The sequence below is a fragment of the Leopardus geoffroyi genome, chromosome D1 (genome assembly GCF_018350155.1).
Source record: "Leopardus geoffroyi isolate Oge1 chromosome D1, O.geoffroyi_Oge1_pat1.0, whole genome shotgun sequence".
In the NCBI taxonomy this organism is placed as follows: Eukaryota; Metazoa; Chordata; class Mammalia; order Carnivora; family Felidae; genus Leopardus; species Leopardus geoffroyi.
In genome coordinates, this window is record NC_059329.1 from 60143508 (window position 1) to 60166767 (window position 23260).

Consider the following 23260-nt stretch of genomic DNA (forward strand, 5'->3'; position numbering starts at 1 on the left):
CAGTACTTTGCCTCTGGCCAAGCTGCTTTGTCACCCTGGTCTGATATCCTATCAGGGCTTTAATCAAAGGCCCAACAAGGTTAGGATCACTGGCAGGCAAGGCTCCCATGTTCCATGGGTTGGGAGGGATCTTCATTAGCTCTCAGCTACCCAATCCTTGCCCTGGCCCTCCCCTTATCCCACTGAAAGGTGGGCTGAAGCCCTCTGTAAATCAGATTCTCTTCTCCTTTTGGCCTGGCTGTTGGAACCTAGATGCTGCCTGGCTGATGGGGCGTAGGTTCAGTGACCGCTCTCTCTGCTCAGCATCCGCCGGCTCGGATGATCAGTCCCTCTGGAAATACCCGGGTTTGAGGAACCCCTTTGGGGCTTTTGTTTTTCCAACTTTTGGAACTAAACCAACACTCCTACCCCTGAGCTCCTTCTCCTGCCTGCCTCACTCCCCTGCCTGCTCCCTCTATTCCCTTGGCACTATCCCTACTAACTGCAGGGAGAGGTTCAGGGGTGAGAAGAATCAGCCTGCTCAGCTGAGGGCTGGAGAGAGAGCACCCATAGTGAGGGAAGGCTTGGGCTTCTCCTTCCGGCCCAGCTAGACAGAAGTCCTGGTGGCCCTTCTTCTAGCTGGGCTGGGATGGAAAGAGAGAAGGAAAGATCCTTCCTTTCTTTTCTCTTTTTCATGTTTCTCCCTTTTCCTCTCTTTCCCCCTTACTTCTCCCTTTGCCTCTTCCTTTTCCATGCTGCTTCTTCCTCTTCTGCCTCCCTTTCGATGCCTTGAAAGCCACCAGCCATAGAAGCCCTGCCTCCCCAGCTCTCCATCACTGTGGACCTGTGTTCTCTCCCTTGCGGAGCCTCCATGGCTTCTGGCACCCATGTCACCTGGCTCATCCTCCCATCTTTAGGGAGAAGGCGGGGAGGCCCATCTCTCAGGGTAGAGGAAAAAAAAACAAAGGTAGAAATTCTGTTTTCAGCTGGAGCTGGAAGTGAGCCCAAGGGGGATGCTCTAGCACATTCCCAAGTTACCTGGTGCCCGTATACCCCTTCCCTGGGCATGGTGGCCATCGTCTTCCAAGAGCCTGATTTGTAGCATTATTCCAGGAGCTGGCTCTGTGTTGTCTGCATGCTTGTTAGAAGAAATTTGGAAAGTGAAAAGTGAAAAAGTGCAGAAGAAAAAGGCACACCTAGTCCCACTGTATTTGAACAGCTTTTTTCCTACAGTCTCCTGTCTGTGAAATTTTTAATAATTTTTTATGTGGTCAAGATAATGACCACTACCATTTGTTGAGTGCCATGAACTGTGACAGGTACTTTAAATACACTCTCTTGAAGCGTCACAACAACCCTGCAGAATTTTATAAACTAGGTCTCAAACTAGGGAAACTAGTTGCGCAAGGTCGCGGCTACAAGTGGGAAGGCCTCACTTCAAACTTTTGTGTTGCGTAGTTCAAGGTATTTCTTTTATGTATCCTTTTGTCTCCCCTGAGCATTTCAGTAGGTATTTTTGTATGTTTTTCAAATCTGAAGCAGAATTTTTAATAGCTGTATAGTCTTCCAACAATCAGATATATTATGATTTTCAATTTTATGTGTATTTTCATACAATTATTAATACTTACGTGATGAGCATGTGTGTGTATAGATCCTTGTCTGAACTGTGAATTACTTCCTGAGGTTGGCTTTCTAAAAAGGCTGGTTCTTAGTGCTCTCCCGGACCTCGTCCCACACCCCCTCCCACCCTGCCTGGCCCGTTTCCTCCCACTAACTGCCCTGCCTCTCCTCTCTAATAATATTGGCCCTCGGTATCCTTCCATTGCAGTTGCCACTAAAACTGACCTGGGCACCTCATCTTCAATGTCCCCTTCCTTTTAGGACCCCTGGTGGGAGGTTTTCGGGAGGAGGTGCCCCGTTCTCCAGATTGGGCACCAAGGGCCGAGCGGTCTGCAGCAAGCCTTTCTCCAGGGGCAAACCTGCTTGGCTGCCAGCCCCGAGGAGGTCGGCCCCTCCTGACACTTTCTTTACTCTCCTTGCAGCTCCCACCCTGCAGTGCAGTGTCCGGCAGCGCCTGACGGAACCACAGCACGGCCTGGGATCTCAGAGGTTGGTAGAGGGCGAGGCTGGCCACTTCTTGACAAGCCGGGTCTCTCTGCGGCGAATGCGCAGCCTTTCATCTGGACAGTCTTTCAGTTCTGAAGGCCACGGGACCAGCTCTCCACCTGCCTCTGCTTCTTCTTCCTGTTCCTCTACCACCACCACCACCACCTCCTCCTCCACCACCACCACCACCACCACCACCTTCACCACCTCCATCACCAACGTCCATGTTCACCCTGTCTATTACCACCACAGCACTTCCTATTTCCTCCAGATGAAGCCCTACCCTGACCCATCCCCTGCTGACAGCACCGCTGTGATGCCTGGGCATTCAGAGAGCTTGGGGTATCGGCTGTCTCTCTTCTCTTCCTTGCCTTTCTGCTGCCTTTACCTTGGCCTCTGCCTGCTGGCTGCTGCTTGGTCAGCTGTGGGGGTGTGTGCAGTGGGGCATCTTCTCCTGGTCCTGCCCTTTCCCAGCCCTGGGCTCCTTCTTAAGTTCAGCCTAACTCCCCACGACTTTGTTCCCTTCTCTGTTTGGGGTTTTGCTGACTCTAAAAATGAGTACAACGCCCCTCCCTCATGGTCCTATTGCACTTTTGCCTAAACTTTGCACTTTCACATCCGTTGTTTCCATGGAGTCTTTACTTCCTTTACTCCTTCAATAGAACATTTATTGATACCTGCTCTGGGCCAGGCTCTGCTAGGCATGGGGATTCATAGATGATAAGATACAATCCCAGCCATCAAGACTCACAGTCTGGTCCGGGAGAGGTACATAAATAATTACGGAACAGTCTGAGAAGTGCTATGGGGTGCTGAGGAGGGAGTGACTAACAGTGTGCACCGGGGTGGAACGCTTCACAAAAGAGGTGACATCTGTGCTAACACCCTGTGCAGGAAAAGGAGGAAGTATAGTCTAGGCAAAGGAAGGCTTAATGTGCAGAGGCGTGGAGGTTCAAGAGAATATGATGTATTTGTGGTTAGAACCTTGGGCGTGCATTGGTGGGAAAGGGTGGTAGATGAGGCTAAGAGGAGGAAGGGCTCCAAGAGGCTTGGGCATTGCCCTTTAGGAGATGGAGAATTGCAAAAGGGTTTTAAAAAGGAAGAGAATCATGGGGCGCCTGGCTGGCTCAGTTGGTTGAGCATCTGACTCTTGATTTCAGCTCAGGTCATGATCCCAGGGTCATGGGATCCAGCCCCACATCGGGCTCCATGCTGAGCATGAAGCCTGCTTAAGATTCTCCCTCTCTCTCTGTCTCTCCCCACCCCCTTTCCTTTGCCCCTCTCACCAGCTTGTGCGCTCTTTGTCTCTCAAATAAAAATAAAGGGAAGAGAATCAGATTTGCACTTTAGAAATAACATTTTTGTGGCCTGTATAAAGAAGAGAAGGGGAGACTACAGAAATCTGGAAGTCACCAAGGTAGACGAGTAGGGGAGGTAGTGAGGTCTAGGCATTGGAAAGGAGAGGTTTAATTTGGTAACTGGCTGAGATGGGTGGAGGAGAAGGAGGAGTCTAGGATGACACCCAGGTTTCTAGCTGGGGTGGCTGCATGGATATGGTAACTTTCACGGAATTAGGGAACTGAAGAGGGGAAATGGGTTCAGGGGTTTTAGACAAGAAAAGTTTATAGGTGGGGCCAGCATAAAGTACTCACTTTCAGAATAGGAATTTAAGGTTCTGAAAAGTTAAGTAATTTTCCCCACGTCCCACAGCTAATTAGTAACAGAACAGAGTAGAACTTGACTTTCCATTCCAGGGCACTCTAGGTATTTTTGTCCTTCCACAGGGTCTCAATAACTGCACTGTATAAGAGTTGGTGAAAGGCTTTCTCCCACAGCCTGCTCTAGCAGCTACCTTAGGAGATAGGCTAGGGTCAGAGATAAGAGAATTCACTTTGCCTGGAACAAGCTTAGGGGAGACTCAGAAAGTCCCTCTCCTCTGGAGGGACCTCTCATCTCTGAAGTTGAGACATGACCAGCCCTGGCCTCGGAGCTGCAGCCTGCTGATGCCATTGCTGACTTCTGGCTGTGCTTCACTCAGGAAGCCAGTCTCTCTCTGTGTTAGCCTAGAGGGCTGTTCCTTTGTCTTTTACAAAGGGACTGCCTTTGCTAGCACTTTCACCCTGCAGAGTGGCTCATATTCATCCTCATTCTCATTTTCATCCAGAAGCCTAGGCTGGGAGACTGCCCCTCCCAATACAGGTGGAGAGGGCTGGATGGGGTCTGGGGCACTAGGGGATGCTATGGATCTCAAGCTCCAAGGCCCAAGCTGAGGGCAATGGGGAGGGGCGGGTGGGGAGGTACCTGCACCCACCTGGCCTGTTCACTACTTAATTTTCTTTTGCACCATGCACCAGAGGATCGTCTCTAAAGACAAACAGGCTCTCTAGTAAGGTTAGTAGCTTGGTATGGGAGCCCAAGGCAACCCAGCCTTTGGGGAGGGACACCTTCTGGCGCCTGAGTGTCTCAAAGATCCAGGGAGGGAAAGTGAGCTTTGCCTCAGCAGGGCTTTTACCTCCAGGGTGTGACACCTGGGCTTCCTCCAGGCTTTTTTCTTGCATTGGAAAGTCTTAGCTTATAACTGATGACAAGGCATGGGGGGACGGGAATCATGGCCAACTGGAGCTGTAGGCCACGAGGAGTGAGGCTGGGAGGTCCCCCAACCCCCTGACCACTCTTCCTTGGCATTAGAAATGTAGGCTTCTGGGGTTCTCACCTCATCAGTGTAGATGGCCCCCTTTCCAGTGCTGCTGCCCCCCAGAACTGTCTCGGCACCTTGCTCACTGGCTCATTATGTGTGTGGAAAAGGCAGGATATGGAGAGGATCATCTTGGAACTTAAGGAAACAAGGGCATATTTAGATGAAAGAAAGGACAGTGTCTGATATAGGAAGCCAAATATGAGACTGAATACTAGTAAACAGTAGACTATGTGGCTGAAACAGGATTTGTAGAATGGAATTGGAGCTGGGATTGTTCTCTGCTGTTCCTTGTCTCCGGGAAGATACTGGCCCATGGGGTAGCTGCTTAGTTAGTTGTTTCCTGTTGAGAATTAACCCTACACTAGCTATGAGCCAACCTTCTGCTTTTGCCTATTTTAAGGGCCTGGTGCCTTCCCTGATTTTTGACCCCCAGCCTCCTCCTTTCCAGATCCTGTGGTGCTCTCCCCTACCACTCCTGACTCTTTCCCTTTGGCTTCCTGACCTGGATGCTTAAGCATTTCCCTTAGCCCTCTCCTCTGCCTCTACCGTGGTTGTCAGGCCTCTGGAAAAGCAGAGGGAGGGTTAAGGGACTGACAGGGGACCCCTCATATTTACCCTTTTGTCTGTAGAGGCAGGAGAGGAGGCATCGGGAATTGGTTCATGGGCCTTCTTAGGAGTAGCCAGCCTCTTCGGGGTCTCAGCTTTCTGGACTAACCTTGGTGTGTGCATGTCCAGTGTGCGGTGCCACATCCCCATAACAGCCTTGCAAAGAAGCCTCTTGTGACTGGCCCACACTGGGTCTTCCAGCTTGATTGGCCTCATCATCTTCATTCCCACATACTTCCTACATTTCCAAGTGATTTGCTAACATACCTGATCCTCCAAACAGCCTTGCAAGATCACTCAATTGGTATTATCTTCATTTGGCCAAAACTGAGAACCAGCAAGGTTAGATGACTTAAGTTTAAGGTCACACAACAAGCCTCAGGCAGAGATGGAAATCGAAACAGACCTTCTGACATCTAGTGGCAGCTCTTTGGAACCACTGCTACTTAAAAGACCCATGTGCTGTGTTTCTGCACCTGCCTGCACTGTCCCTCTCACAGAGCTCTGAAAAAGACCCCACCTTTCCAGCTGCCAGCCGACTTTGGTTTGAACTCAGAAACACTTCTCTGTGACCCACTTTGAATCCTGTGAGAGGGTTGAAAGAGGCAGCATCCTGACCTTTTGGGGTGGATAAGGGATTGTTTGCAAGGCTGTTCTAACCTTCTCCTCCCCAGCCTGGGTCAGGCCCACTTACTACTGCATGTACCCTGTTCCTTGGGGCTTGGCCCAGACTGGATGTATCCCAGGGTGTGACAGGAGTCCGTGGGGGAGAAAGTCATGGAAAATGGTGACCCAGAGCAATATGTGGGCTCTGGGTTGGCTTAAGGTTGAGTCCTAAGAAATCTAGCCAGCTGTGGGAAGGAAGAGATTTTATTGAGGATGCCTGGGGAATTTAAGCCTACAGTTGCAGCAGTTTAGGGCCTGGCCCTCAGCAGGGTGGGGGCCCGTCACTAGAAAGCCCTTTGCCAGACGGATGATGGTATAATGATGTTTGGTTTTGCTTCTTGTTTGTCTCTTTTCTCTCTACCACTCTTCCCTTTCTTTCTTTTTTTTCTCCCCTTGTCCTTCTTATTTCTATTTGTTCCTCCTTTTGCCTTTCTTTCTCCCTGCTTTTATTCTCCCCTCCGTGTCTCTTCCCCATCCTGTCCCCATTCCCTATTCCTGCCGCCTCTCTTATCCTGTACTTAACGGCCTACTCAACTTCCTTCTCTTTCTCATCCTTCTCTCTCACCCACCTGTCTGTTCATCCTCTTATCTCTCTCCTGCCCCTCTTTCCATCCCCATTCCCTACCCCCTCCTTGTCTTCTCATGCTGTTCCTCTCTCCTCTTCACCTTCTCCCCATTCCCCTATCCTGTATGTGTCCCTTTCCTCCTCTCTGCCCTGTCTTGCAGGGATTTGACCCTTTCCGATTCGGAGTCCTCCCTCCACATGAGTGACCGCCAGCGTATGGCCCCCAAGCCTCCTCAGATGGTCCGTGCTGCAGATGAGGCCCTCAACGCCATGACCTCCAATGGCAGCCACCGGCTGATTGAGGGGGTCCACCCCGGGTCTTTGGTGGAGAAACTGCCTGACAGCCCTGCCCTGGCCAAGAAGGCACTACTGGCGCTGAACCATGGGCTGGACAAGGCCCACAGCCTGATGGAGCTGAGCCCCTCAGCCCCACCTGGTGGCTCTCCACTTTTGGATTCTTCCCGTTCTCACAGCTCCAGTTCCCCAGACCCAGACACACCATCTCCGGTTGGGGACGGCAGAGCCCTGCAGGCTAGCCGAAATACACGCATTCCCCATCTGGCTGGCAAGAAGGCTGTGGCTGAGGAGGATAATGGCTCCATTGGTGAGGAGACAGACTCCAGCCCAGGCCGGAAGAAGTTTCCCCTCAAAATCTTTAAGAAGCCTCTTAAGAAGTAGTCAGGATGAGAGTGGCAGTGGCGGGACAGCTTGCCCTTCCCTGGTCTTCTGCCTCTCTTTCTTCCCCTTCCAAGATCCCTGGCCCCTAGAGTGGGGCATGGGAGGGGCTGGCCCAGGGGCCTCGGCACTGTACATACCTGCCCCCCTCATCCTTGGGTCCTTCAACATTATTTATTAACTGACCACCATGGCCTGCCTGCCCTGCCCTCCCACCCACGGGCTGCTGCTGCCACTCCCTCTCTACTTCAGTGCATGTCTTAGTTGCTGTCCCCTCAGCTCCCAGCTCCACTTCTGGGGTCCAGCTTCTGTCTCTGCTGTCCCAGTTTTGAAGTTTGGTTTCTTGTTTCTCTGTGTTTCCTGCTTTCAGGCTCCTCCCTCCCACCACTCCGCAACTTCCCCTAGCAGCTTGGGGGGGGGGGGTGGGGAAGATAGGAGGAGTAACTTCTGACGTCTGTGCCTCAGACCTGTTCCACCCCATCTACGATGGTTCTGTTTGCCTCAGACTGGGGCGGGCCTAGGGTCTATTGCTTGAGGTTTGTTCTTTGGGAGTGTGGTGGGCCAGAAGGAAACTTGGCCTGGAGCTCTCTTGAGCCTCTAGGGGTCCATGGGGGAGTGGAACACATTCCCAGAGAATAAGCTACTAGAGAATTTTGAAGAGAGGCCAGGCTAGGGGGTAGGTTGGGAGAGACTCCTCTTAGTTGGAGCATGAGTAGATGCCAGAGTTGTGGGCTATAAGGTAGTCACCTTTTCTCTCTTCTCTCACCCACACCTGCGTCTTTCTTATCCCTGCTCCCCCACACTGCAGGAGGGTTTGACTATAAGAGGTGCTGCCCAAATGCTCCCCCAAGCATCAGTACTCCTGGACCTCAGGACGAATGGCTCCCCTGGCCATGGGAGTCTCAGCCATGATACAGGGCTCAAATGGGGCCCTGAAGTGGTTGGGCAGGATATTGTTGCATTTGAACCAAAAAACATTTTTAAATTGAAAAAATAAATCTCCTGAATTTCCCAAGTGCCTGCACCACATACTCCCCTTGTCAGACCCCATTTTCATGTTACTGCATAGCTTGGGCCAGAGGCTCAAAAAGGACACAGCTGGTTTAGGGAAGGGGGTGGCTAAGGAAGATGTAGGTGAAGGCAGCTGTGTGACCTCTTCCCCCACACCCTTCCCACCTTCTAGACAAGTCTCTCCCTTACCTGTTTTTGCTATGGCTGTAAAGGTATTTTCCTGTTGCCCCACTCCCTCCCATGCCTTTACTCTGGGATCCTATTTGGGGCCTGGGGTGCAGGCACCTGGGGCTGGTCTTAGGAGGGTGCTAGGCTGCAGACTGCCTTGTACCCCCTGGGCACCCTCACATGGGTTTTTCTGTGTTATTTCATAAGACTCTTTGAAGTCCAATAAAGCATGTAGGAGATTTTAACCTCTGCTGGCTTTGGCTCTCATTGTGTTCTCTGGCATAGCAGACAGGATGAAGAAGAGACTATTTCTCCTTGGCCAAGGAAAAATGAAACTAACACACGTACCCAAAAGCTCTCTGGATAGGGTTGCCAGATGAAATACAGGATGCCTGCCTGGTTTAACTGGAATTTCTGATAAATAAAAACGTTTTTAGTGTAATTATGTCCCCTGCAACATTTGGGACACATTATTTTTGTTTGCTAAATCTGGCAACCCCATCCAACCTTAACCTATCTATCCCATGGCCTTGCCTATCACCTTTGTCTTTTTTAATTACTTCACAGGGAGCTCGGGGTGTATCTGGAGGGCAGTGAAAAACCAATGAAAGGTTTTAGAAATCGATGCCACGTGAGCTTTCATAAAAATTAGTTTGTGTAGCCTAATCAGAAGCTTTTACATCAGTCTTGTATATTTCGTCTCTTACCCCCCACATTCAGTCACCAAGCACAGTCCATTCTGCTTCCACAAGGCCTTACTGCTGACCCTGTTTCTGCCACCACCCGCTGGAGAATTATAAAAGCCCTGCCCTGCTCAAACTCTTCCAGAGTTTCCATTCCGTCAGGATAAAATTCAATGCCCTTGGCCTAGCAAGGCTCTCTTCCAAGGATTTAGTGCCAGATTTCCTCCGACCTAGAGCGTGGGCCTCCTGGCTGTCTCCAGCTCTGGATCGAAGGCTACAGCCCACATTGGACAGCAGTCGGGTTATTATATTCTAACAGTCCTCAAGACAAGAAAGGGTTTTTGGATGGTTGGGTTTTTATTTCAAAAACACCTGAACCATCTTGTTCTCGGCGGGGGCGCGCCAACGAGGAGGGCGGGGCCAGGCCTGGCGGGTTCTGCGCGCAGCGCGGGGTTCCTGTCCCATATTCCTCTATGCCCACACTCAACATGGCGGCGAGAGACCCGCGTTCCCGCCGGTCGTGCCCACACCCAATGTGGCCACGGGAAAGGCGCAGTATCCAGGGCCCTGCCCATACCCAAGATGGCGGCTACTGGGGCGAGGCTTACTCGGGCTTTACTAGCCCTGCCCACCAGCCAGGGCGCTGGCAGCGTCGAGTAACGTCATTCGAGCTCCGTCGCGCCGCTTTTGCGTCTTGGGTGGCGGGAGCGGGAAGGGGATTCGGATTGTCGCGCCTCCGCTCCGTGGAGGAAAGTGCTCTGTGGCCCCAGATCCAGCCCCTGCACTTGAGTACCCCCAGGAACCCGACCCTTCGCACCCTACTACCTTCTCGATCCCGCCGGCGCCTCAGAGCTGCAGTCCCGTCTCGAATCCCTCAGCGCCTCAGCCACTAGCCGCGATGCATGTGATCAAGCGAGGTGAGAAGCCGGGGAGGGGGCGGCGGGTTAGTGGGGGGCAGGTAAAGGGGTCGCGGGCTGCCGCCGCCCTTGCAGTCGGCGGCGCCCGCCCGCCTCCACCGCTTCCCGCCCTGCCCGCAGAGGCTTCCCGCCCTGTCAAGCCCGCTCGGCCTCTGGCTTGCGTCAGTCTGACCCTCCCACCCCCCACAAGGCCTTCAGTCTGAGCCCCCTCGGCTTTGTCATCCTGGCGCCTTTCTAAAGAGTAATACCTCCCCTTTATCGGGTGGTTCCTTTATCGGGTGGTTCCGAGCACTTTCCAGGCAGTGTTTATTAGCTCCTCTTCTCAGGTGAAGAATCTGAAGTGCAGAGAGAGGTCTGGTGACTAACGCAAGGCCACCCAGTTAGTTGATGGTGAGGCCAGGGTTCGAACCCATGGCTAACATCGGAGTTGTATTGGAAAACCCTGGGGCTAATGAGCTGTCCTAGGGACTGGGAGGAGCCGGGAAGAAGGGACTCAGCCCTAAACGGGCACCTATCAGTTTCCTGATCTCTTCTGTGGGGTGAAAAAGAAAAGATCTTAGACACAAACAGATACCCCTGGAATTTGCCCTTTGCACGACGTGTGTTGCCACTTGCCCCAGGAGTAGTCTCGGAGGAGTTTGGGACTGGGACTAGTGATACAGAATCAGAGTAGAGTGGCAAAGACAACTTCTGACAGGATGAGTACTGGGAAGGGCCTGGGACTTGTGTTCTTCCTCAACAGTTATTTCCCGTTAGACTTAACAGTTATTTCCCGTTAGACTTACTGAGTTTCTCCTTTGTGCCAGCCCTTTGCTTGGCAGTGTGAAATTATAAGAGGAGACAGTCCCTGCCTTGCCAAAAGGTTTAATCGGTTTGGAAAAACAAGAGCAAAACATACATTTAGCAGAGAACCATATGAGGCAGGTATGAACAAGTTTCAACTTGAACCTACTTGCCCCTGTTAAAGCAATAAAGTTATTTCAAAATTGTAGGCACTTAGTAAATACTGGTTGACTGGATATTTTGTCCACTAGGCTGTGAGTGTTTCAAACATCGGGACTTTATGCCTATACTTAGCACAGGACTTACCATGAATAGGAATTCAAAGAATGAATGAGAATTATTTTAAAATATAGGATGGATATAAGGGTGCCTGGGTGGCTCAGTTGGTTAAGTGTCTGACTTCGGCTCAGGTCATGATCTCATGGTCCATGGGTTCGAGCCCTGTCTGGCTCCGTGCTGACAGCTCAGAGCCTGGAACCTGCTTCAGATTCTGTGTCTCCCTCTCTCTCTGCCCCTCCCCCGCTCACGCTCTGTCTCTTTCTCTCTCTCTCTGAAAAATAAATAAACATTAAAGAAGTATATATGATATAATAAATGCTAGGGGTAGGCAGGTGGTTGATTTGGTTTTGTCTGGGTAGTTTAATAAAAGCCAAGAGATGGAGAAGTGGACAGTGGTGGTCCATCTTCTAATCTTCAGTATCTTGAGAACATCATTCTCTGAAATTCCTAGTCTTCCATTTTAGCTCATGAAACCAAAGACCAAAATACACAGTGCACTTTTATTGGTCCTTTCCTGTGAATGAGATGAGCATCTAGTTTTTTAGACCTTTAAAAAAAGGAGGATGAGGATCCCCTTATGGTAAGTCTGTAACAAATAGGAATTGAAAACTTGTGAACCTAAATTACTGGAGTAGGTAACACCTCTATGTTATATTTTTCAGCTTTGGGCCCACTTTAAAATGCTGTAGTTTAGATGGTACTTTCTACAACAAGCTCTGAAAGGCAGGGCTTATTTTGTTTCTCATTCATTCAGAGAACATAATTAGATCCAGATGAGTCTCTGCTAGATTCTGCTAGTGTAGCATTTAGCAGGGCTTGTTAATATACAAAGTGGTACTTCGGTTTCTTTTATTTTTGACTTTTATGGGCTTAGGGTTTTTCTTTTTCTCTCTCATTTTTGCCATGCCAGTGAGTAGCAGACTGACTTATGTAGTTTTTTTTAATTTTATGTAATTATCCAGGAGGGCAGCTGGCAGTCAACCTACTAGTATAGTAGTCCTCCCCGACTTATCCGGGGTTTTGCTTTCCACGGTTTCAGTTACCCGGACATCTGTGATCTGGAAGCAGATGATTCTCCTGAGTATTGTCAAAAGGTCAATAGTAGCCTAACTCTACATCACAATGCCTATGACTTTCACCTCATTTCATCCCATCATATATTCATTTTGTCATCTGACATCATCCTGGTACCACAAGGTATTTTGAGAGAGAGAGAGAGACCACATTCACATAATTTTTATCATAGTATATTGTTATAATAGTTTTATTTTATTATTAGTTATTGTTTATCTTTACTGTACCTAATTTATAAATTAAACTTTATCATAGGTCTGTATGTACAGGAAAAAACAGTATATATGAGGCCCAGTATACTTTCTGTGATTTCAGGCATCCATTGGGGGTCTTGGAATGTATCCCCTGCCACAAAGGGGGTACTACTCTATTTACTCAATGTGCTTATATCTTGCTAAGCACTGTGAGGGAAATAATAGAGGAAGAAGGCAGCTCCATCTTCAGAGATATTAGGATTGTTAGGGACATAGGATTAATCATATGAAAATTGTTAGGTAACAGAAGGAAATAGTAGATGAGTATTTCTCTTGCTGTCTTCAGCTATTTTTTTTTTTTTTTTTTTTTTTTTTTCCTAATGGGAGAGTATTGTATTCCTCAAGGAGATTAAGGTTAAAGAATAAAAGTTGAGAATCATTGCAATAAATGCAGTGTAGCTGACTGAGTTGTAAAGTGTGCTTTGGAATGCAGTATAGGATTTTCAAAACATTGGGTTGTAACCCATAGTAAAAATTATATTTTACATCATGACTGAGAACATGCCAGTCTGTGTGTGTGTGTGTGTGTGTGTGTGTGTGTGTGTATTCATGAAATGAAAAATTTTTTTTTCAAAATAATTCCTTTTAAAGCATCCACTTGTACTCTGATAATCACTCTTCTATTCCAAATCTGTTCTCTAGCTCTCCCTCTCTTTTCCCTGCTTATCTCCCTCCCTGTTTGCTCCCTTCCTTCTTAATTCCCTTTACAGCCCACTGTATTATTTTGCAAGTCTGTGTGGATACTCTGCTGGGCACTGAGATTAAGGCTAAGTAGGCAGACATGGTTCCTGTTTTCAAAGATCTTACAATCAATTGATAGAGATAGACACATTTATTTTCATTATTTTTGTTTTAAGTTTATTTATTTTGAGAGCAAGCGAGCGTGAGCTGGAGATAGGCAGAGAGAGCGAGGGAGAGAGTCAGCACAGAGCCCAAGACACAGCCTGACCCAGGGCTCAGTCTCAGGAACCATGAGATCACCACCTGACCCGAAATCAAGAGTCAGACTCTCCACCAACTGAGCCACCTGGGCGCCCCAAAGATAGACATGTTTAAGAACTTAATATAATAAAATATGATACTCTGAAAGGTAAAGTAAAGGCTGTAGGAGGCCATTCATTCAGTTTTTCAGAAAGCATTTATTTAGTACTTCTTTGTGCCAGGAACTGTTTTAGGTAGTAGAGATTACAGCAATGAACCAAACAAGGTAAATCCCTTTTCTCATGGCATTTACATTCTGGTGTGGGTGAGAGTGGTATGTATATGTAAGAAACAAGTAAATATAAGAATCAGTCAACTTCAGATCATGATTAGGGAGATGATGATAATAAAACAGTAATGTAATAAAGGTGATTGAGAAGGTAATCTTAGGTTAGATAGTCAGGGAAAGGTCTCAGGAGCTGGCATTTGAGCTGAGCTCTGAGTAGTATTAAGAGCCAGCTGTGTGAAGATCTGTGGGTTAAACATTCCAGGTAGAGGGGACAGAAAATCATACCTTGTAGAAGAGGCACATTCTTGGTTAACTTACAGCATAGCAAAGTCTTCCTGAAGAGAGAATTAGAGAAGTTTGTAATCAAGAGGACATCAGACAATTAGTATTCTAGAGGATTTCAGAAGATGAAGAGGTCAGTGTAAGTTTGAGTGCTTGGGGCAGGTCCCGTGGTATAAGCATTGATGTGGGTGTGGGAATGGGAGGCGCTATTGGAACTTAATGTTACTTTCACAGGGAACAGGTGAAAAAGTGATAGAGGGCCAAATTAAGGAAGATTTTCCTTGAGAGAAGAGGGTAATGTAGGCAGTGAGAAGCAGGGATTAATGATGTGATGAAGTCAGCATCTGAGTTGCAAAGCTGACCAAGTGGAATGATAAGCTAGAAAATGGGCCTTTAGACTTCCCCTTCCAGGGTGAGTCGGTATAATTGCTGTTGTACTTTTGTCAGTTTCCTGATTAACTTGGCAGCTGCAGAAATCTGGTTGCAAATATTGCTTTGTGATCATCTGTCGTCTTAGTTAGCCAGTTGGTAGAGCATTGAGGGCCTAGTCCCAGTGTGGGCCAGTAAATTAACTCTGTTGCAGGGTTAAACACTGCATATGTGAATCTGGCCAGAACAGGAGATCACAATGGTGGTCAGAAAGAGGGCTGTCATAGTGTTCAGATATTAGCGCAGAAGAAAAAATATCCTGTTTTATTGATGAAAGTTTAGTAGTGGTGTCTTAATTTTAATTTATTCTTCATCCAACATTTGAGAACTTACCTTGGGTCAGCCACTAAACTAAGTTTTAACATAAAGATGTGAATGAGAAGGCCAAGTGTAAACATATAATTAACATGTTGCCCTTTAGTTACTAGTTAAAAAGGATTGGGGATGGGGAACAGAGAAGATAAACCAAATGAATCAGTTTGGGGTACTAACATTTGTTGAGTGCCTCTTTTGTATCATATACTGTGATCAGTGTTTTCCCAATAAGAGCAGCTTTTTTTAAAATAATGAGATATAATAATTGTAATTATACCAAAGCTTTTAAGACAAAAGCACTTTTTTTACCTAATCTCATTTTGTTGTTATAGTAAACTGATGTAGTAAGAAGAGGTATAATAATTATCCTCATTCTGTAAATGAAGATCTGTAATGTCTGGTCATATTGTGTGGCTTGCCTAAGACAAGCTATTTAGTGATTGGATGTATCTACTATTCTTGACAGGAGTAAATAAATAAAGGTTGGATGAACTACTATTGAAGTTAAACTAAGAATAATAGGACTTTGTCTGGAAGGACAAAGAGGATATATTCTGAATACAGAATCGTAAAAGGACTAACTAGATAAGGTCTACATGTATTTGCTTACCATATCCCAGAAATATGAAAACTAAGAGGTTGGAAAAAGCAAAACAAAAACTAAGAAGCCTCTGGAAGATTGTCTTGAGTTACAAATAGAAGTATGTCTTTACATGGTATGAAGTACATTCAAAATCATGAATATGTAAGACAAATTTATCATGAAGATGTTGGACAGGTTTTAAATCATTTAACATTTCCTAAATATTTGAGTACCTTGCTAGGCCTCGGTTCTTGGTCGGGGCACTGGACAGTGTATTGGTAAATAAAACTTGCAAAAATATTTTTTCCTTTTGGAAGTTATATTCTAGCAGATGAGTGGGGAGCTCACACGGTAAACAAATACATAAATAAAGTACATAGTAAGTCAAATGGTACTAAGTGCTGTAGAGAAAAACTAAGCAGAGAAGGAGGAGGGGGGTAAGAAGAGCAAGGCTGTGTTTGGAGCATCGCAGTTTATTTATTTATTTATTTTTGTTAAAAAAATTTTTTTTAGTTTATTTATTTTGAGAGAGAGCAAGCAGGAGTGGGGGAGAAGCAGAGAGAAGGAGCGAGAGAATCGTAAGCAGGCTCCACACTGACAGTGCAGAGCCTTACACAGGGCTTGAACTCACAAATCATGAGATCATGACCTGAGCTAAAAACCTAGAGTTGGCCGCTTAACTGACTGAGCCAGCCAGGTGCCCATGGGGTATTGCAGTTTAAAAACAGGGTGATCAGGGGCACCTGGGTGGGTCAGTCAGTTGGGTGTCCGACTTTGGCTTAGGTCACGATCTCACTGCTTGTGGGTTTGAGCCCCACGTCGGGCTCTGTGCTGACAGCTCAGGGCCTGGAGCCTGCTTTGGATTCTGTGTCTCCGTCTCTCTCTGCCCCTCCCCTGCTCATGCTCTCTCTCTTAAAAATAAATAAATGTTAAAAAAAATAAAAATAGGGTGATCAAAGAAGCCTCACTGGGAAGATAGCATTGACCAAATACCTAAAAGAGTATAGATAGCAAGGAGGCCAAGGTTGCCAGAGTTGAGTAAGTGAGGAAGGTGGGAAAGAAGAAGGTAAAGTTGGGGAAGGGCGGGGGCACACAGGATGGATTGTGTAGGATTCTATGGACTATAATGATTGTACTCGTAATGATTTTGACTTTTATTCTGGAGGAGATTTGCGGGGGATAATGTCATGATTTTGACTTAAGTGTTTTTTTTTTTTTTAACGTTTATTTATTCATTTTTGAGAGAGAGACAGCGCACAATCAGGTGAGGGGCAAAAAGAGAGGGACAGAGAGAATCCAAAGCAAGCTCTGAGCTGTCATTGCAGAGGCCAGTGCAGAGCTCGAACTCACGAACCGAGAGATTATGACAGGAGCTGAAGTCAGACGCTTAATCGACTGAGCGACCCAGGCATCCCTGGACTTAAGCTTTTTGTTTTTATGTTTGTTTATTTATTTATTTTGAGAGAGAGAGAGAGAGAGAGAGAGCGAGCGAGCAGGGGGAAGGGCAGAGAGAGGGGGGAGAGAGAATCCCAAGCAGGCTCCATACTGCCATCGCAGAAGAGCCCGACATGGGACTTGATCCCATAAATGGTGAGATCATGACCTGAGTTGAAAGCAAGAGTTGATGCTCAACCGACTAAGCCACCCAGGCACCCCGACTTAAGTTTTAAAGAATAATTCTGACTGCTATCTGGGATAAAGGGAGAAACATCATTTGGGAAGTTATTGCAAGAATCCAACTGATTTTTAATGTAAAGGAAGAAGGGAAGACTTTCAGTATAAAATCCCTACTTTTTGAAGACACAAAAAATTTTTTGATGAATCTGTTGGGGTCTGAACTTTTTATCTGTGAAATAGCATCTCATGTTCATCAATATTCAAAGTTCGTGTGTTAATTACCTTTGATTCTTTGACATCGCTATGTTATTAAGTGCTAACGTGAATTGCATGGTTTGATTCTTCAGATGGCCGCCAAGAGCGGGTTATGTTCGACAAAATTACGTCTCGAATCCAGAAGTTATGTTATGGACTTAATATGGATTTTGTTGACCCTGTAAGTAAATATGGTTTATATTTAAACCTTGTTTCATGTGATTCTTTTTACTAGTCTCTCTTATCTCTTATCATTCACTTGATACATATTTTGGTTTGATATTTTGGTTATGGCGTTGGATATAAAATGTGAATTCATTGCTTAATGCTTATTTTCTAAAAAACAAAAACAAAACAAAACTTACTTTCTAAAACTGGGTCTTGTGAGTTCTTTTCAGAGAACTATGAAAAGAACTCACAGAACTCACTCTCTGGAAAGAACTAACAGGACCCAAATTTAGAAAGACTTCCTTGAGTAAATTGTTGTATTCATAAGTGGAAAAGCCTGTAGAAAAGCTTCTTTTGGAGTTAAGGTCATTTGGATAGGAACTGGTTTGAAATTTGCTTTTTTGTTATCTATGTAGAAAGAATACATTTAAGTAATATAAAGTGGATTTCATGGACAACATTTAAATTAAGGAGAACTATTCATAAGCAAGTTTTTCTGTTTTTCTCATTGTTTGTAACTTAGCTACTCTAGACCCTTATCAACTCTTCTCTGGATTGCTGTCTGTAGTGGTCTCTAAAGTGTCCTTCTGGCCTTCCTCTAATCTTGCCCTCTTCAGATGCATCTTACACATAGCTTCCAAGATGATCTTTGAAATAGAATCTATAAGAACCCTTTTTCCAAACCCATTCATATTGCCCCAGCTTTATTTAGGCATTTTATCTGTACTGTTGTGGCGCTGGTGCTGGCCTCATAGCATTAATTACGTGATATGGAAATTCGTTATATGTCTCTGTCCTCCTCTAGAATCGAGGGTGGGCTGTGTCTTATTCTTGTGATATCCAACAGTGCTTGGCATATATGTAATTAGACACTTGATAAATATTGAATTGACCAAAATGTTCAAAAGAAAATAATTTTAAATAACCTTAGAACATGCATATTATAAATTCTTTTATATTTAACAATATAAATAATATTATAAATAAATAGTAATGTAAGTAAAATATACTTATATTTTACATTTGTTTTTATATTTAGGAATTCTAAATAATAATTAGAATAGTTGAATATTTGGGGCGCCTGGGTGGCTCGGTCGGTTAAGCGTCCGACTTCAGCTCAGGTCATGATCTCACCGTCCGTGGGTTTGAGCCCCGCGTCGGGCTCTGTGCTGACAGCTCGGAGCCTGGAGCCTGTTTCCGATTCTGTGTCTCCCTCTCTCTGTGACCCTCCCCCATTCATGCTCTGTCTCTCTCTGTCTCAAAAATAAATAAACGGTAAAAAAAATAAAAAATAAAAAAAAAAAAGAATAGTTGAATATTAGAGTTGGAATGAATCTGAGAGATCAAACTATTTCATCTTCCTGGTTTAGAGATAAGAAAGTTCCAAAGACAGGGGAGTGAGATGTACAAGTGACTTGTTATTTTATCCTGAATTCTGATTACTTGCCATGTAGCACCAGAAGCTATTCAGAAGACTTCACTACTCTTTTACCGAACATAACTTATATCTTGGATCTGAGAAGAAAGTGATCAGGAGCAACTTGGGCTTAGGTATAATATAAGTAGAATTGATTATAAACTAGTGATACACACACACACACACACAGACACTTTTTTTGAAGGGGGCATGCTTTGGTTAACTGGGAAGTGCATTGATTTTCTGTTGGATTAAGGTGTCTTAAAGATTCAGTCAACACCCACGTATATACAACTTAGAATTTGTTTTTTCTTTCCTTTTCTTTATTTTGTTTTTAAAGTTTACTTATTTTTGAGAGATTGCGAGAGACAGTGCAAGCAGCGGAGGGGCAGACAGAGGGAGACACAGAATCTGAAGCAGGCTCCAGGCTCTGAGCTGTCAGCCCAGAGCCCGACGCGGGGCTCGAACTCACGAACCGTGAGATCATGACCTGAGCCGAAGTCAAGACGCTTAACCGACTGAGCCACTCAGGCGCCCCTAGAATTTGTTTTTCTTAAAAATATATGGTAATAACTTGTGCATTGTGTGTTTTAAAAAGGGGAACCTCTTACAGTATGGTCTTGAAAACAGTGAAATACAGTGAGGTTGAATGGGATGTGGAGCAGAAGACTTAGTAACTGTGGGCAAGTCCCAGTATCCTGAGCCTTAGTTTCTCATGTAGAGTGGTGATGGTAATAATGTCCATCTCACATGGTGACTGAAATGTCAGAGGAGATTATGAAAATTGAGCTACTTTGTGACTACTTGTGAAGTACTAAAGAAAGGGTAGTCATTAAATTATTTGATGAGTCTGCCTCAACCCTAATTTATACGTTTATCTCCTTTAATTGGAATGATTAAAGTTTGATTCATTTGTTTTCTCATACTTGTCCTTAGGTAGAATTGGGGGGAAATGGGTAAGTATATAGCTCAAACCCTGGTCACAGAGGGAGAATTTGAATGAAAGATGAGGAAATACTTATAAAATCACTGGTTTGTTTTTAGCTATTTTCCTGTGAGACTATTAATCTTTATAAAAGCTATACTTGGATTTTCTGTTTGTTTGGTGACACCTCTTCATAGCAAATGTAGTATGCATTGTCTGGTGGATCTATTGGTTTATGTGTTCTTATTACTAAGTTTCCCATAGTTTATTCTGAAAGATAATTTTTCAGGAAAGGTAGTTGTCTATTTTGTTTTGGTAACAAATTTGATGGCTTTATTCATTGCTCTTTTAAGGAGGCTAGTGGTTCTTGGAGAAGCTCAAGTAATTCTTGGTTTTGTTTTTATAGGCTCAGATCACCATGAAAGTAATCCAGGGCTTATACAGTGGGGTCACCACTGTGGAACTAGATACTTTGGCTGCTGAAACAGCTGCGACCTTGACTACCAAGCACCCTGACTATGCCATCCTGGCAGCAAGGATTGCGGTCTCCAACTTGCACAAAGAAACAAAGAAAGTGTTCAGTGGTGAGTCTCCAGGAAAAAGTTAGACTTCTCAGAAAATTTATAAGGCTACTAAAATGAAACCTTAAATATCAAAAGTTACATCTTACTTTAAAAGTGTGCGTATTAGTGGCAGAGAAGAGACTGGAACTTCTGTTTCTCCATGCTGCTGACTTGCATGAGAAAGTCAGTGGATCCTTTTCTTCTCTCTCTCTCTCTCTCTCTCTTTTTTTTTTTTTTTTTTTTTAAAGCCCATCAGTTTTTGGTGGTGGTTTGGTTGGTAAAATGAGTAATATTTATTGGCAGGTTCTAGGTTGAACAAAATGTCTTTTGTCACCATTAGCAAGCATTTCATTCCATCACTCATTTTATAGCTCAGGGAATGTGGGCAAAAGAAGGTTAAATAATTTGTTCAGTGTGTAAAAAGTGATATATGAAAAGTCAGCTGGTAGACTGAGAGTACAAGTCTTTTGGCTCAATTGCAGATTATTGTTATTTGGGGCTCAAATATCACCCTCTTCATTGGATTTATTGTATATATATTAGTTTTCCGAAAATTGTTCTATAGATTCAAGATAATCCCAATCAAAATGTCAGCATTATGTGTGCTTATATAAGTTTTATATGTAAATGCAGAGAGCCACACTCTGCTATCTGCTGTGATGTCTTGAAGAACAAAGTGACAGGGGTAACTGTTTATAGAAATGAAATGCTTGTGATGATAAATTATGAATTTAAAGTTGAGTTTCTATTCTGTTGGGATAAAAAACAATTGAGATAATAATTTCTGCTTTTCTGTATTTTCAACCAATAATTCTCAGTGGGGTTGGTCATCAGAATCACTGGGGAATCTTTTTCACATTACAAGAGCCTATGTTTACTCTAACTCTGGAAGATGTTTCCTTTACTGAGGTATTAATCTATATTTATTCAAAATGTATACGTTTATTGAGCACTTTCTATGCTAGGCAGTCAGATAGGGTGGCATGAAAAAAAGGGTTGAAAACCCTTAGACTGTTATCTGAGGATTGAATTTGCTGTTAAGTGATTTTGATATTTATTTATTTATTAAAATTTTTTTTTTTAGATGTGATGGAAGATCTCTACAACTACATAAATCCACATAATGGCAAACACTCTCCCATGGTGGCCAAGTCAACACTGGATATTGTTTTGGCCAATAAAGATGTATGTATAATGCTTTTCTGGTGAAAATTTTTTTATGGATTCCTTTTTTTTTTTTTTTAAGCAACAAGCATATTTTTAAAAATTTCAACATTATAAATAGTATAGGTAAAAAGTAATTCTTTCTCCTCTGAATCCTATTTTCTAGAGCAAGAATGTTTTATCATTTTTAACTATATTTTTCTAGAGCTGTTCTATAATATATGTGTGTGTGTGTGTGTGTGTGTGTACGTGTACATATATGTTTTTCCTTTTAGTGGTAGTATACTATGCGTACACCTCTTGCTGATACTTTTTTCACTTTAAGTTTATCCTGGAGATAGTTTTATATCAACATTTATGAACTTACCCTATTCTTTCTAACAGCTGCATGGCTTTCCAGTTTATAGATTTATTATCATTGTACATATATGTAAGAATTGCTCTGGTGATGAATATTTGTTTTCCATTTCTTGCTGCAGCAAATATCCTTGTATGGTAGGTGCTTTGCTCATAGATGAGTATATCAGTAAGATAAATCCCTTCAGTGGAGTTGCTTAGCCAAAGAGTATGTGCATTCAAAAATTTAGTAGACGTTGCCAAACTGACTCCCAGCATAAAATCTTTAGAGATCTTGCTCAGCAACTTAAAAGTTGTTCACTTGTGTTTTAATCCCTTTCTTAACTAGATCCCACAGGACAAAAAAGGGAAAGATGTGTAGGTCTAGCCAGCCCTTTTGTACATGGATTTATTTACCATGTTTTTACCTTTGGTAATAGAATGATTAGTCAACTGTCTCTCTAAATGTGTATCTGATGTTAAAGAGAGTGAGAGAAAACTGAGTTGTTGTGTGTTGTTCATATGTGTAATCTTGAAGACAGGTTAAAAGCAAAAATAGGGGCACATGGGTGGCTCAGTTGGTTGTATCCATCTCTTGATTTCAGCTCGGGTCATGATCTCACAGTTGTTGGATCCAGCCCTGCCTTGGGCTCCACGCTGAGCATGGAGCCTGCTTAAGATGCTCTCTTCTCCCTCTGCTCCTCCCCCCTCTCATGCATGCTCTCTCTCTCAAAAACCAAACCAAACCAAACCAAACCCCAAAAATAAAGAACAGCAAAAACCTATATTTATAAAATAAATACTGATAAGCAAGTATTTCAGTTCCCCATTACTTGGGCTAAGCACCTACCTGCCTTTGACAACAAAGATGCCCTTAAACATTTAAGAGTAAAGGAGGAGTGTCATATAGATTTTTCTAGTTCTTGGGCATGGATCATTATACAGAAAGCATTTCTCTTTTGTATTTTGAAGAACAATAATAACTCCATTTTTTTCTATCCAAAATGACTATTTGTACCTAATTGCTTTTGTTTTCCTCTAAACAGCTTTATAGCAAAGAAAAACTCTGTAACAATGACCAATTTTGCTATAAATCTCATTGTCATGACACTAGTTTATTTAAAACCTGCTAAAGGACCATGGATTTTGAAGAGCCTTAGAATTGATGTAATCCTACCCTCTGTCGTTCTTTATTAAACTGTTATGTGCGGTTTAAAATGGGCTAATTTTGAAATAAAAATATGTAGTAGTAAATATGTGGTACTAATACCTTTAAATTAACAGGTAGTCTAAAAACATGTTTAAGGATGATAATGTCTCTTTTATGCTTATGTTCTTTCCTTCTTTAATTACAGATTAACTGTAAATATAATAGGGGAAGTTTGGAAAATCCCATTTATATTTTTACTTATGTACAGCTTACATGTTCTCTTTTAGTCTTTTAATATACATGTTTTTAACTTAATCAAGATACTCTATATACTGTTTTACTTTCCTAATGTTAGATATAAATTTCTAGTCTACAACAA

At 44.1% G+C, this 23260-nt stretch overlaps 2 protein-coding genes across 7 annotated transcripts in view; both read left to right on the top strand.

The window, feature by feature from the left end:
* The window catches only part of STIM1 (stromal interaction molecule 1), a 185286-nt gene extending 176564 nt beyond the window's left edge, over nt 1–8722 (top strand). For 2 of the 6 annotated variants that reach the window (XM_045484226.1, XM_045484227.1), the window contains 2 exons: nt 2025–2430; nt 6785–8722. In XM_045484226.1, coding sequence (XP_045340182.1) covers nt 2025–2430; nt 6785–7301 — 923 coding nt within the window. In that variant the 3' untranslated portion in view covers nt 7302–8722. Of the gene's footprint in view, nt 1–252; nt 346–2024; nt 2431–4442; nt 4480–6784 lie in introns of all 6 variants that reach the window. The other 4 variants (XM_045484230.1, XM_045484228.1, XM_045484231.1 and 1 more) reach the window with 4 other exon arrangements.
* Nucleotides 8723–9968: 1246 nt separating this feature from the next.
* Nucleotides 9969–23260, top strand: part of RRM1 (ribonucleotide reductase catalytic subunit M1) — a 43173-nt gene continuing 29881 nt past the window's right edge. Inside the window, exons 1-4 of the mRNA XM_045484232.1 lie at nt 9969–10077; nt 17251–17339; nt 20075–20252; nt 21316–21416. Coding sequence (XP_045340188.1) covers nt 10059–10077; nt 17251–17339; nt 20075–20252; nt 21316–21416 — 387 coding nt within the window. The 5' untranslated portion in view covers nt 9969–10058. The remainder of the gene's footprint in view (nt 10078–17250; nt 17340–20074; nt 20253–21315; nt 21417–23260) is intronic.